The 16,230-nt window shown below is 34.8% G+C and overlaps 1 protein-coding gene across 9 annotated transcripts in view; it reads left to right on the top strand.

Annotated features, from left to right (window-relative positions):
- The window catches only part of CTNNA3 (catenin alpha 3), a 1,350,411-nt gene that overhangs the window by 55,043 nt on the left and 1,279,138 nt on the right, over positions 1 to 16,230 (top strand). For 7 of the 9 annotated variants that reach the window (XM_074374085.1, XM_074374091.1, XM_074374088.1 and 4 more), the window contains one exon: positions 9,269 to 9,372. In XM_074374085.1, the coding sequence (XP_074230186.1) occupies positions 9,274 to 9,372 (99 nt within the window). In that variant the 5' untranslated portion in view covers positions 9,269 to 9,273. Of the gene's footprint in view, positions 1 to 9,268; positions 9,373 to 13,607; positions 13,681 to 16,230 lie in introns of those variants that run through there. The other 2 variants (XM_074374092.1, XM_074374090.1) reach the window with 1 other exon arrangement.

Genomic DNA, 16,230 nt, shown 5'->3' with positions numbered 1-16,230 from the left:
GAGAAAATTTTAAAAAGTAGTGGTAAAATAGTGAACCTGGATGATTAAATTGAAAGATTGTGGCACAGACTTTTAAAAACTCTTCAGAGAGTGTGAAAGAATGGAAAACCAGGAGTCAGAGAACACGCTGAAGTTCTCAAAGCAGTTGCCCACTATTGGTTTTCCCAAGTGTATTAATAGATTTATAGAAACATGAATATAGTGTTTTCAAAGACTTTGTTTTCTCTATTCTGATAAGCAGGGTCTTATTTGTTTCTAGCTAATCAGAGAACAAAGAAGAAATGGGAATTTTTTGGTTCCAAATTGAGGTTGATGTGAATTCCACTTCTTTCACTATTTTCTTTTATTGTTCTCTGATTTTCAAAAATACCAGACCTTTGGAGAATTCATATAATTTGAGCTGTCTTATATATTATGTAGTGGAACTGACCATAGGCCCGCTGGACTGGCAGCAACAAAAGCTACTGTCACTTTCAAGGTGTATAAGAAGGGCATGTTACTTCTGCCCTGGTTGCTTAAACTTGATACTTACAGCTGAAGGTTATTCCTGTTCTGGGTGATTCAATGAAAGCTTCTCTGAGCTTTCACATATTAGATTATCTTCTTCTTAGATTTCAGTTGGACTAATTTAATTCTTTGGCTTTTTGAGTAATAGGTAGGTAACCTTCATGCTGGACTTATATGAGATAGGATCTTACAGGATCTCAGTTCTCATATAATTTTATATGGTACAAAATGTCCTGAAGTTGAAAGGCATTGCTCCACAGGATAACCATGGGGCATTTTTGTCCTTTCTCCCTACCTGCAATTTTGAAAATGTGTGCCATTGTGAAATATAAGGTGAGCTTTTAGTATGAACTGGCATTTTATAAAATAACGTAAAAGGTGTGTTATCAGAGGAGTGTTAATGAGATCATCTTGTAAAATTCTTATATACAATGTTACTTTTCAGTTAAATCTGGAATTGAATTACAACCTTTTCCTTTATTTTGGTGGGAGACTAGACTTGTTCAGCCATTCACAACAAGGACATAAGACCTGCATATAAGTAGAATCTGCTGTTTTCCTTTGTTTTATTTCATATTAGTTAAGGCAATCTTGGATTTTTATTTGTTTATTTTCTGCAATTTTTGTAGCTCTCATTTAAGTTGTGTGTGAGGAAGCAAGTTTTATTTTGTTTACTGTGAACAGAGTAAGCAAATGTTTTAATTTAATTGAATTTGGGTCTTCTCATAAAGAATCTATGAAAATCATAATTTTAGGGGGAGGAGCTCAATTTGATTTTTCAAAGAACATCAGTGTGATGACTGTCCAAAGGTTATTAGAGAGAACTTCAAATGCTTTCAAGAAGCTTTTGAAAGTTTAAATTATAACTTGCTAAAGATGCTTACTTTTTATTATAAAATGTGACATTATTTTGTTCTGTTGAAACCCAGAGTTCTTGGAAGCTAAGGAAGTAAAATGTTCATATACTTGGGGATCTGGACATGTAGTGCATCTAACAATTGTAGCCCTAACTCTGGAGCATACCTTTTATGTACTACTCTGGAATGATTTCAAAGGGCTCAAGATCCTTTATGAGGCTGTTGTACATTAGGGATTTTTTAAAAAGAGTATTTAGGCATGTCGCATTTCTAATTAATGCACAAGTAGGAAATACTCCTTAGATTTTAAAGTGAAGAGTTCCAGTGAAATGAGCCACCAGAGGGAAGCTTTGTTTTAAGCTCTTTTGTTATGGGAACAGAGAGTGAAAACATTCTTGAATAATTATTATAAGCTCTATAGATGAAAGAGATACGTTTAACCTAAATGTAGACAAAGGGATTCTGCTTTCCTACTGAAAAGGGCCTAATAGTATCAACTAACATTTGTTGAGCCCTTACTAGGTGTCTGAGACATGGGCTGAATTATGACTTTCACATGGATTTTTAATTTTAACCTTCAAGATCCTTTTGAAGAAGGTACTCTTACCTCGTTTTAGAGATGAGGAAACTGATGTTTAGGGAGGTTCAGTATCTTGTCTAAAGTCACCAGTGAGCAGGGAACAGAGTGTGGATTCTTGCCCAGACAGTCCAGCTTCAAAGCCAGTGCTCTTAATTACTGAGATCCAGTGGTGATGAAACATAGGAGAATTTAAAAATCCTTTAGCAGACGGTGAGGGTCGGGTGGGTAGCAGCATGTCTCACACTGACTGGTACATGTTGCCCTGCTGAGCCGCTGAGTGGAGCTGAAATCTAGCCCTCCCTCTGCTGGGCAAACTGTGGGCTTTCCTGCTAATACCTACAGGAGTATGTTTTCCCTTTTCTAATTGGTCTGCCTAGAAGAGTCATATTTTTCTCAGTCACTCAAAGGCAAATCTTAATTCTATAATCCTCCTCTGAGTACCACTGCCTATATTTCCATTCACTCACAATGGTCCTTTGACTCTGACCTGCCTCTTCCTGGTCTGCTTGCTCCCTTGGTGGTTTCATTCCATCCACCTTTATTTTGACAATTCTAAAATTTACATTTTCATTCCAGACTTCTCTCCCAAACTCTACTCTTGTATATCCAACTGTCTACTTAACATCTTTGCTTGGATGTCTAATATGCATCTCAAATTTATGGTGTTCCAAACTGGACTCTTCATCTTCTTGTTCCTCCTGCAGCAACCCCCACCTCAGTTAATGGCAACTCCATCCTTTCAGTTGCTCCAGAACAAAATGCTTAAAGATACCTTGAGTTCTTTTTATCCTATGTTAAATCTGTCAGGAATTCCTATTGGCACAACTGTCATAATATATCTATAATCTGACCACTTCTATCCACTTCCACTGCCATCATCAGGTCTAAGTCATTGTTCTTTCTCATCTAGATCACTACAGAAGGCTCCCAATGGTGTTCCTGCTTTTGCCTTTGTCCCTCATACTTCATTTTATTCACCAGAGTGATCTTTCCAAAATATAAAAGATTATGTTTATCTAGTGGGACTTGATATGATCTGCAGCCCCCTCCCCCACAACCAGTTCCATTACCTTTCTGACTTTCTTTTTTACTACTAGTTACTAGTAGTCAGCATGGTTTCTCTGGGAATGAATCATGTCAACCTAGATTTTTAAAAAATTAAATTGTTAAATAGGAAAGAAAGGGTGTCCTATTTTTATAGCATTTGAAAAATCCTCCCATGCTGTTTTTTGACAAATTGAAAAAAAGTAATAAATAACTGATTAAAAAATTATGCCTAAAGTGTTTATTAATTGATCATTTTGTATCTGGAAAGAGATTTCTAGTGATAACAAAATCAGATTTCATGTCTAGCCCCCACCTGTTCTATATGAACTATGGAATTGATACTGAAAAAACATAAAACTAGGAGAGAGTGTTAATATATTGGGTTCTCTAAAATAAATTTTTGGCTGGCAGGAACAAAAGTCCAGATCCTACAGGATGAAATGTTACAAGGATAAAATAAAATTCTGCATTTAGGAGCAAATAAAAATTAATTGTCCAAATATGTGATGGAGAGACTTAAAGTTTGAAGTAATCTTTGTTAAAAACACCTGAACAGTTTAGTTACAGAGTGAATACAAGTTAAATTAATGATGACTGTGCCATGGAAATTAATAATCTTAAAGGAGAATCAGTTGTCATTTTACAAACTGTGTTACAAGTTTATTTTTTTAAAAATGTTTGGTATTAAGCACTTTTCTATGGAAACTGTATGATAGATTGTTAGATTTCTGAGCCATCCCACAAGAACATGCCAATTTATGTAGAAGAATTACAGTTTTATTAGGAGGAGCCTGGGCTCTGGAATTTGAAGACAGAGGTCATGTGTTACAGTTGGGAGGAGAAGCAGGTAGGAGTTTTCTCTTTAATGTTTGTGAGGGGATGGACATCCCAAGGCAAAGTTTGGAAATGGGAAAGTTTTCTACTGGCTTCTGTGTGAATCCCTCTGATCTAACATCTCTCTACTTTGCTGCCAGGATATGACTAAAATACAAGGTGGTGTGTACAGAATGGAGACATGTACAGGCTGCTGGATGGAGAATGATAAGCTAGTTCATACTGATGGATGATTAAATATGTGCCCCCATGACCTCTCAGAGTTAACTGCATTTAAAAATAAAATGCTTATTAAACTAAGTGAATTTAAAATTGATTTAAGTTCAATTTTAAGCAGGGAATAAAGTGGACAAAAGAAAATTCAGGAATTATGGACATAAATAACTTGGGGAGAAGGGAAGGATTCCCATGGGCATTACGTTTGTTCTGCCTTAAGGACTGTTCCTGGAGATGAGACGTCTGTTACTGCTATCAAGAGATCTGTTTTCCTCCCTTTGATTTTGAAAACTGGGATTTTAATCTAGTCTGCCTGTCTTCAAACCCATACTGTTCCCACTTTATAAAACTGTCTCTATTGGATAGAAGTTAAAAAGTGGCAGATTTCAGCTCAACATAAGGAAGAACTTTATAGAAGTAATCACTGGCATTTAGTATTAGAATGAGCATCTCATTATTACTATTCATCCAAGACCAGCACATTGTTGAAATGAATATTGTATGAGGTGTCCTTGAATTGTTTGGGAGGTATTCTCTAACTCTCAAGACTTTATGGAATATAAAACGCAACTGCCTTGGAATATGGTAACCCACATTTTAGTAGGATTTTTGTTTTGGGTTTACATTGTGTTACTGCTATCAGAGGTTGGTAACAACCTGTCAGACTTTCACCTAGCTCGGACTTCATCTGCAAAATTCTGCAGTTTTCTGTTTATTACTGCCTTGATCTCCAACTAAATCTGAGTTGACTAGAAAATGTTTTGATAGTATACAAGAAGTGATAGTATGTATTATTGTTTTTAATAGTATAATCAATTTTAGAGTATGTAATTGTACTTAAATGACTTCATAAATTAATAGATTTGCCATAGTTGTTTCCTTTGAAACTTTTAGCATAATTATCTTTGTTTTTAATATCAAACTTTGCTGAAGACACATGAAAGAATTATAAATATTGTGAGTGTATTTGATTAAAAGCATATTTGAAATTCACTATTTTGATTATTTACAGATGTCTATGTTGAGTCACTTGGGATGGTCTTTGGCAGTTTCTTTTTTCTTTTTCTTTTTTTAAATTGAAGTATAGTCAGTTTACAATGTTGTGTCAGTTTCTGGTGTATGGCATAATGTTTCAGTCATATATATACATACATATATTCATTTTCATTATAAGTTATTACAAGATATTGAATATAATTCCCTGTGCTATACAGAAGAAACTTATTTTATATATAGTAGCTAGTATCTACAAATCTCAAACTCCCAATTTATTTCTTCCTACCCTCTTTGTCCCCTGGTAACCATAAGCTTATTTTCTATGTCTTTGAGTGTGTTCCTGTTTTGTAAATAAGTTCATTTGTGTCTTTTTTTTTTAGATTCCACATATGAGTGATACCATATGGTATTTTTCTTTCTCTTTCTGGCTTACTTCACTTAGAACGACATTCTCCAAGTCCATTCATGTTGCTGCAAATGGCATTATTTTATTCTTTTTTAATGGCTGAGTAGTATTCCACTGTATGATATATACCACAATTTCTTTACCTAGTCATCTGTCAATGGACATTTAGGTTGTTTCCATGTCTTGGCTACTGTAAATAGTGCTGCTATGAACATTGGGGTGCATGTATCTTTTCCAATTAGAGTTCCCTCTGGGTTTATGCCTAGGAGTGGGATTGCTAGATAATATGGTAAGTCTATTTTTAGTCTTTTGAGGAATCTCCATAGTGTTTTCCATAATGGCTGCACCAAAGTACATTTCTACCAACAGTGTGGGAGAGTTCCCTTTACTCCACACCCCCTCCAGCATTTATCGTTTGTGGACTTTTTAATCATGGCTATTCTGACTGGTGGGAGGTGATACCTCATTGTAGTTTTGATTTGCATTTCTCTAATAATTAGTGATATTGAGCATTTTTTTCATGTGCCTAGTGGCTGTTGGTGTGTCTTCATTGGAGAATTGCTTATTTAGGTCTTCTGCCCATTTTTGAATTGGTTTTTTTTTTTTTTTTAAATCTGTATGAGCTGTTTATATTTTCTGGAAATTAAGTTGTCAGTTGCATCATTTGCAAATATTTTCTCCCATTCTGTAGGTTGTCTCTTTGTTTTGCTTATGGTTTCCTTTGCTGTGCAAAACTTATAAGTTTAATTATGTCCCATTTGTTTATTTTTGCTTCTATTTCTATTGCCTAGGTAGACTGCCCTAGAAGAACATTGCTAAAATTTCTGTCAGAAAATGTTTTGCCTATGTTTCCTTCTAGGAGGTTTATGGTGTCTTGTCTTATGTTTAAGTCTTTAAGCCATTTTGATTTTATTTTTGTGTATGGTGTGAGGGAGTATTCTAACTTCACTGATTTACATGCAACTGTCCAGTTTTCTGAATACCACTTGCTGAAGAGACCGTCTTTACTCTATTGTATATTCTTGCCTCCTTTGTCAAAGATTAGTTGACCATAGGTGTGTGGGTTTATTTCTGGGCTCTCTATTTTATTATTCTGTTCTATTGATCCATATGCCTGTTTTTGTAACAATATCATGCTATTTTGATTACTGTAGCTCTGTAGTATTGTCTGAAGTCTGGGAGGGTTATTCCTCCAGCTTTGTTCTTTTTTCTTCAGTATTGCTTTGGCACTTCTGTGTCTTTTATGGTTCCATATAAATTTTAGGATTATTTGTTCAAGTACTGTGAAAAATATCCTAGGTAATTTGATATGGATCCCATTAAATCTGTAGATTGCTTTGAGTAGTATGGCCATTTTAACATTATTAATTCTTATAACCCAAGAACATGGGGTATCTTTTCATTTCTTTAAATCATCTTTAATTTCCTAATCAGTGTTTTGTAGTTCTCCACATACAAGTTTTTCACCTCCTTGGTCACATTTATTCCTAGGTATTTTAATTTTTTGAATGCGATTTTCAAAGGGATTTTTTCTTTACTTTCCTTTTCTAATTCATTGTTAGTGTAAAGAAATGCGACTGATTTCTGTATGTTAATCTTGTATTCTGCTACCTTGCTGAATTCTCTTATTAACTCTAGTAGCTTTTGCGTGGAGCCTTTAGGGTTTTCTATATATAGTATCATGTCGTCTGCATATAATGACAATTTTATCTCTTTTCTTCCAATTTGGATCCCTTTTAATTTCTTTTTCTTATCTGATTGCTATGAATAGGACTTCTCATACTATGATGAATAGAAGTGGTGAGAGTGGGCATCCTTGTCTTGTTCCAGATTTTAGTGGGAAGGCTTTCAACTTTTCACCATTGAGTATTATGTTGGCTGTGGGTTTGTCATAAATAGCATTTATTATGTTGAGATATATTCCTTCTATACCCACCTTTGGTAAGAGTTTTTATCATAAATAACTGTTGAATTTGGCAGATTCTTATGATTCTCAAGAATTATTCAAATATCTGTTTTCATAATAAGAGAATCATGAAGAATATATTCGGAGAGCAGCAAGGCTTCTAGACTTTATAGTAATTGCCTCTATTAAAATTTTTTTACTGCTAATCTAATAATTAGATTATATCAAGATAAAAGTCAGTGAGGATGATTTTTTGTTACAGGGTGGTTTGTTTGTGTCTTTCTGCACGTGTATCAGGTATATGAATGGAAAGGCCTTGGTGAAGCACTGATGTTTTCACTTACACACACACAAAGATATCATGATTATCTTTGGATGTATACAATAACACATTTATGGATCAAGGGGAAGGATCCTGTAGAGTAGGAGAGTCTGAAAAGCAAAGAGATACTGATTTTATGGAACTAGACCAGTGGGAGTTGGAAAAAGGTAGGAGGAGAATGGGGGAAGAGAATGGCGTTTGACTCCAGGGGAAAGGTGCTGGGAGGGAACATGGGCCCGACCTTGACATTCTGATGTCTCTTAGGGGTTGGAGGCAGAGGTATAGAAAAAAGAACAATCTTTTCTCCCAGAATCACTGAGATTGAGAGGAGTGTTGAAGGGATTGATTATGGATAATGAGACACCATGAAAATGTACGCTCATTCATTCACTCATTCATTTATCCATCCGTAGTCTATTCATAGAACCACCCAGTTAATAAGAAAACAATTATCTGCCCTTATATCTGAAATAATAAATAGAGAAATGAAAGTAAAAGTAATATATTCTGTTTTTTGTTTTAGTTTCCACGACTATTGTAGGGAATATCAGGATATTTTCTAGGCACACACTCAAATGTTCTCTTACCTGCAAATATAGGAAATTAGAAGAAAATAGGTAGTAGCTAAGTGGGATGATTTATACATTGATAGTAATACATATTTCTATAGACCATATATATATTTTTTTAACAGGCCAAGTTATATATAGGAGATATGTGTTTCTTACTGTTTATCTTTGTGAACCTTCAGTAAATACTTCCTGGGTGATTATTGACTGTGAACAAGTTAATACAAATTTGTGGGCTTAGTGATTTGGGTAATAGTCTTCATGGCTGATGTGTTACTTTGAGTATGTTATGAAATGCCACATATGCTCATTTGATAGATAATGTAATGTATTCTTATGCAAAAATCTCACTAAATTGATTTTTAAAATTAATGTTAATACCTTAAAGAATGGCTTGCAATGTTTTTCTTATTTTGTCTAGCACAAATATCAATGCCTTCTTATATTCTTTCCTCATTTTGTAATAGCTATGGCAATTTATATTAGTTTCTTTTCTGTACAGAAAGATTGTCTTCATCTTTCTTCTCCAGTCAAAACCCTCAAATAAATAATTCCCCAGATGAATAGAAATGAAGCACATGTCTTCCAAAGTCCTACCTGACTCCTTATCTGAGTTGTCATTAATAAGAATAGGCAAAATACAGACTCTGGTTGCCTCAGTGCTTTGTCTTATGAAAGTCAAAGGACTTGGTTGCTTAAGATACTTCTCACCAACTTGCCTTTCTTTTTCACTTAATACTCCTGATCAAATGCAAACTCACCTTGACTGGGTTATTATTTTAGTCATGAACATAGTAGCATAGATTAATTTCAGAGGACCTAAGCCCAGAAGCATGACCTCAGAGAACAGTTGGGGAATATCTTGTTTTTCTGTTGGTGGACTTGGCATCCTGGTCCTCTGAGGGCTATAGCTGATAGCAGGAAGTGGTGCTGAATACTAATCTCATGTACTCTGTGATTTTCACTGGTGCTTTCCTTTAGAAAGTATTTTTCTTTGTTAATAAATATCTTTTTGTTTTTGTGCACAGGCAGCATGTCAGCTGAAACACCAATCACACTGAATATCAGTGCTCAAGATCTGCAGGTCCAAACATTTACAGTAGAGAAGCTACTGGAGCCTCTCATAATCCAGGTATTAATATTATGGAAATTGCAATGTGCAGTAACTGCAGAAGAATTAAAGAACATAGGAAAAATAGATAATGAACCAAGGAAAGATTTGATATTTATTGAATGACTATGTCATCTAAAATTATCTTTTAAAGTGTTGTTAAAATGTTAAGAAAGTGTGTACTTAGTAATAGTAGTGATAAAATTCTGAAAGTTCCTCCCCAGATTCTGTTTTAAAAGCAACAGAAGTAATAATATGCATATGCAGTTTTCAAAGTAACTTTATTTAAATTATCTTGCTTGATAGTCATGAAAACTGAATGAGGCAGTCAGCATAGTCGAAACCATCCTTATTATATAGATGAGGAAACAGCCTTCAGTGACTTGCTCCAAAGCACATGGTGGCTCATTTGTCAAACAGTAAATTACTTTAAAAATACCAAAATGTAAGAGAAAAGCAGATATTTAAGGAGTTCTGTGATGAAGTCTTTCATATTGTGAACATTTCTTTGTTTATATGTATAATGATTCTCCGACTTACTAAGTAAGTCCAGATTTTATTTATTGAATTTTCTTAGAGCAGTGCTTTAAAAAACTTATACTATAGTATAGATTTAAATTTTTTTAACCCAAAATTTGTGAGGAAACACCTCTTTAGGCCTACCTTACATCATATCTCCTAAGACAATTTATCCCTATTTATAAGGCCTTGAAGCACTCAAGGGTTTCTTGAGTGAGAAGCTATACTGACCTTACCTCTGATCATTTAAAAATCTTCTGCTTGTCTTCTTTGTGAGGTGGACAGTGGGGAGGGGAGTAGCTCTGAGAATAGGCTTTGTACACATTTTTACTTGGCACAGTCAATATGGACTACTGGAAAGAATTTAAAACATGTGCCTCACTGAGATAGTTTAATCATGAACTTTGGCAGTCTTAAAGGCATTAATATCTGGTATGAAATTGATACTAGATGACTATGGAGACTCCATTGAGGTCCCTATCTTAGCCACCCACAGAATGGTCTCATGTTAAAAAGAAACAAAAAAAATGTACATTGTTTTCCTAATAAGTTTCACTGAAAAAATTGGAAAAACAAAATAAAAACAAAACCCAGAAAATAAAAAAGCACTCACAGTTTTACCACTAAGAGGTAAATATTAGTGTTTTGATGCATTTACTTCCAGTGAACGTAAAATTATGGGTGATTTTTATTATCTTCTTAGTACTTTATAATATAAAAAAAGTATCTTAAATATATAAAAGATATATGTGAACAAGGTGGAGATAGTACTGTATATGTAGATTTTATCTTAGCCTTCCATTTAAAATGGTGTTTTAATAATTTCCTCATTCTTTGTAAGTATGGTTTAATAAAAATGCTGTTTAATTATCTATCATATGGCTGAACAATAGTTTTTTAAAGTAGCCTTTCATTTTTGGGCATGTAGGTTGTTTCTGTTTTTTACTGTTATAAATAATTTTGTGCTGAAAATCTTCATACATGAATTTTTGTCATCAGTTCCAATTATTTCCCTAGGATTAGTTACTAAATGTAAAAGTGGCCAAGGTATGAGAATCCTTATGCTTTTTCATATAAATCACCAAGTTTTTTTGAGAAAGTTTTAAATGAGTTCTCATAAACCATTTCAGATTTTATTCCAATGCAATTTACTTGGGGTGGGGTGGGGAAATGGCCTTCATTTTGGAGATAGCTGGTGAAGGCAGATACATTAATGCCACTGTATAACCCTTATTTTCCCTATAACAATGAAACATTAGAGTTGGTCACTTAAGACTTGCTAGTCATAAAGGCTGCTGATATATTGCTTATAAACAGAGAAAGTATCATTATGGAGAAACTTTTTTATATTCTAGCTGAAACCAACATATGTTTTGCTTTAGTCAAATACGCTATTAGAGCAGTCAATAGAGAGAATTCTAGGTAAATTCACATTAGGAGTATGCTGTTCACAATTTGTGTGTTTTTTCTGTTTTCATGTTTAAAAACTATTTAACCTATAAACATTTATTGAGTCCACCTAGAAAATTAAAAAGGGTGAAAATGACCTGAAGAATTTGATTTGATTGGAAGACGTTTAACTCTTTTAAAAATTGCGATTATGCTAATTTTAGAGGGCTTTTAATGTGATGCCTAGATTCAAACTTTTCATGATCTGCAAGTAGATGAGTCAAGGGAAGGGAAATTAGTACTTAAATGCCAGATAGTTCCCAGTTACACATAAGTGTAATTGCTAGTTTTATCTTCAAAGCAGTTTGGTATACCATTTCACCAATATCTCAGGAAAAAAAAGCTTCTAGATCTTAGCAATTTTCAAGTTAAATAAATTAAAAATATTAATAATTTATAGAATATTTACTATGTTCATATGTTCAGGAACTATATCATAAAGGAGAATTCTAATACAACTGAGTTATTTGGATACACTCTTAATTTTCATTATAATGATAGTCTCCTTAAAAAAACTAGTGCATTTCACAGTCAAAGAATCATTAATTTAAAATAACTGACCTTTTTGGATTTGATGCACAATCTTTTTGTATCTGTCACTTTGATCATGTATTACCTATCAATACAAATTAAAAAAATCCCATTAAATTATATTAAAGATTTTTCTTTTAGAGTAGTATCAGACTAAATATCTCATAACATTCCTTTTTTTTTCAAAGAGTGTTTAATTTGAAATAGTTACATGGTTTATATTAAGTATATAATATAATCTTTGATTATAATGGAAGACATTCCAAAAGAAGTTAATGATTATTAAGTTCATAATACCATCAGATAGTTATCAATTTAGTAACCCCATTAATAACTTCTCACCTTTCTTCATTATTTATCTTCATGCTATATTCCTTTGCTTTAAAGTTTCCACAGAAATTACTTACCATCTCTGTATATAACTCAAAGTCAAAATTACATTTTAATTTTTGGAGTAATTGGTCATAGATACTATTATGTCACTCTGACTTCTAAATTCATTTATTCATAAATCTTTATTCTGCTCTTTTTATAGTTACTAGAGTCTTCCCCACCAAACTTGATTTATCTTTAATCTATTTTTTTCTCTTGGGCATAGGTAAATCACTAGGTCATTTTGCAGGAAGTTCAGCCTGGGATATATTTCAATCATTCACTTTCATTTTCTCTGTGAGATAACTTACACAGTTAAATCCTTCTGTAATAAATTCCTCCAATGGATCAGAAATAATTTTTTCTCAGCAATTACATTTTTATGATTGCAACTGTAGGCATCTGCACTTTATCACTTTCAAGATCCAAGTTTGGCAATGCAGTGCAGAAAACCTATTTATGCAGAATTTCGATTAAAGAATTTACATCTCTATGTTGTATACTCTCTGAAGGAGATATAAACTGCTAAATCATGCTACAGCATTACATAATGAAACTGTCTATAATGCTATTTGCCACAAAATATAATTTGCCCTGTGTCAGATTCATGTTGAATGTGAGCTAGAAGAGTTGACTTAAAATCCTATAAGGTAAACACAATAACAAGCTCCTTATAACATATTATCTCCTATAAAGATAGGAGATCTTTTTGGAGGGCAAAGGTTCAAATATATCTTCTGATGTAAATATATCCCATGTTTTCAAGAGGCAAATATAGAGTTAGAGCAATAGTAATAAACATTATTCCTCTGGCTCTCACCTCTAACTCTTGTAGGACCTCTTAGCCTTTTTGCAGTTTCCACTTCAATAGTGTCTCACATCTATTTCTGGGAGTCCCTTAGGGATGGCTTTTATATACTCTATAATACTCATTAGGTCAAGTTTAAGAATACCTGCTCAACTTTTTATCAGTCAGCATAAAGCTAGTGATAAGAGTTGGGGGTTGCTGTGATAAGACAACCCCTAAATCTCTTAGGCTTAGCAAAAGTTCATTTTCTGCTCAAGCTACATGTTTAATGTGACTTGGTTGTGGGGGTCTCTGCTTAATACAGGCACTCAGGGACCCAGGCTAATGGGGGAGTCCATCTCAACATTTATTTCCACTATTGTTACAACAGGGGAAAGAGAACATGATGAATCATGAGGGGCTTCTAAAATGTCCAGCTTTTTGTGACATATGTCACTTCCACTCACATTGCTTTTGTCAAAGAAAGTCATATGGTCAGTGGGGATGCTAGATGTGTGATCTTGCCCTGTGCTCAGAAGAATATGAATGTTTGTGAACAGCCCTAATTACTATTATCTTTCTGTTGCCTCCTTTTTAGGGGTTCCTTTTCTGTTAAGTCTGCATCTGCTGACTGGTCATCTATCCACCCAGATCACAGCTGACTTTATCAGGTTAGGCAACTGACTTACTGACAATTATAGGTTGGCAAGAAGCCTGTAAGGCAATCTAGCTCTGGCAGATCTGCCTCAGGGGATGATGGTGAATTGGTCCTATCACCACCATCTCCTTGGGGAATTGACTTTGGGGAGAGTTAAGCAATGAGTACCTAGCATTAAACAGTTATATCAAGTGCAAAGTTGAAAGACACACGGAAAGGAGTAAAGACATAGAGAAGAGTTCTGTTGGAGCAGTTTTCAAGTTTCGATCCACAAACTCCTGCTCTTGTGGGACAAGAAGGTTATTGAGTTACCAGGGTTTTAATGGGTCCTTCCAATTTCCAAACCACATTCCAATCTGAGAATTACACTCAAGTCTCTGTGGGGCCTCATTGTTTCCAGTTCCCTTGATCATGGACTATGTAGGCCAGATGCTTGTCTTCCTCATGTCATCTGATTCCCTGGCCTATTACCTCCTCATCAGTGGTTGAAATTTCAGAAGAAGTTCCATTAGTAGCAGCAATCCAGGGTCCTTGTAATTGCCCTCACTTGATTATGGTAGCATGGAGATTTTCCTGCAAAACTTTTCTTCTGCTCTTCCCTTTATCTCCAAACTTTGGAGCCTCTCACTGTGACTTGCCAATGCTCCATGGTCTATCCACCATGTTTTTCCATTTTTCCTGGTTTTATCTTACTGATGGTGGATGATAACTGCCAGTGATACCCATTTTTAGACTGGAAATGGACATGCCAAATTCCTAATGCCTCTAAAGTTGCTAATCCTCAGGATAGCCGAGTGGCATTGGGCTTCTTCAGAAGAAGGAAGATTACTTCTTTTTCTAACTGTGCCTCACTCTATCACATGGGCCCCAATGAATCATGTACCTAGAATCATACAAAATTCCTTATGAGAACAACCCCTTTCAGCTTTTTCCCTAATCTCTCTCCTCTCCTTGTCCAAGTGTTTGGATGGCTGACAGTTAATCCTTACTTCTCTAAGCACCATATTTTTCTTTCCTCCCTGGTTCCTATTGCAGAACCTGTCTACCATACCCCACTATTAACATAATTTCTTTCTCCTGTCTTTTAGCCAAGGGAAAAAAATAAATGCCTAGATGCTCAAAGGGTTCATTTCTACTGTACTACAGGCAGATCTGATTGACTTCCAGGGAGCAGAGAGAGGACCTGCTTTGGCTTCTTAGCCTTCCAGAATATAATTTCCTTTGTTTCTTCCAGAAAAGAATTCAAGTTTCATTTGTTTGTGGTTGTTTTTCTGTCATTTCTGTAGGTCATTTTGAATGAGCATGATGCCATTTACTTATGTTTCCTTGCTTTTATCTCCAAGCTTCTTTTTTGCAGCCTTGCTGATTATTCTATCCATAGAGTTTATGTCAGAATTAATCATGAAAGTTCCAAGAAAATCTCAGAGACAAGTCTGCACACATATAGTGTTCTTGTAGATCACTTTATAAGCAAATATTATAGTTTTGACTATAATCTTAACAAGTAACCTCGAAAATTAGTAAATTAAATGTCTTTTAAACACTTTTAGGCCCAAGTCTTATTAAGTATAAAGTGTTATTTTTGTGGTAGGATGAAGAAATAAACTTAATTCTGTCTCAATAATGCTTTAAAGTGTAAGGTGATTCAGTATAGTTGAGTTGATTCTAATAAAGTGAATTCTTCAATTTCTGTGTTCTTTTACTGCCAAAAAACTTCTCCCATGGGAAAGTTGTTAGGCTATAGCATTCTTTGAGAAACAAATAGTTGAGAAAAAGGAAGCCACTTTTTAAATTAAAATAAGCATAAGAAAAACTAGCAGCTATTTGATTAAAATAGCACAAGTCCCACAGGAGTGTGCGTGGTGGTTATACCAGGGGTGCTTTTCTCCTCCCCACCAGAACCTGGTAGCTTTAACATTAGCTGTGGGCAGATGTTAGTCTCTGAACATGCTTCACCTCTTCTCAGCTTGCTTTCTAGACCTTTTATTCTATCAGACTCTGATTTTCTTTCTACTTACTCCAATATTGTTGCCCTGTTGTTCTGGGTTCTCTGATCACCCCTGATCCACTTCACTTCTATTAATACATTTTCTTTCAATCTTTTCCTCCACAAATTCAGACTGATCCCAGAGATATACACTTCTAGCTTAGCTGTGGAATAAAATCTTTCTCTTATAAGCTGATTCTGTAGGCAGCCAGGTGGTATATGCTGATAAACGCAGACCCACTTGTCATTTTAGTGGAAAATGCTAGATTGATGGAAGCAACTATGGTTCAGTTGGCTGAAAGGATGGAAGAGTCCATATCCCTTCAGATGTGGACATTTTCGCTGCTTGCGGTGTGATTCTACCCTTCATAGAACCCACGATCTATTTTAGAACATCCAGCTTGTCCCAGGAGATACTGCTGCAGCTTGACAACTCTATGACTCTAGACCAGTGGTTGGCAAACTTTTTCTGTGCCTAGGTCCAGAAAGTAAATAGTTCCAGCTTTGACAACCGTGAAGTCTCTGTTGTAACTACTCTGCTATTATAGTTTGAAAGAAGCCATAGACAATATATAA

This window comes from Camelus bactrianus, chromosome 11 (assembly GCF_048773025.1).
Source record: "Camelus bactrianus isolate YW-2024 breed Bactrian camel chromosome 11, ASM4877302v1, whole genome shotgun sequence".
In the NCBI taxonomy this organism is placed as follows: domain Eukaryota; kingdom Metazoa; phylum Chordata; class Mammalia; order Artiodactyla; family Camelidae; genus Camelus; species Camelus bactrianus.
The sequence above is the reverse complement of the archived record's forward strand: the minus strand, read 5'-3'. Positions and strand labels throughout refer to the sequence as shown.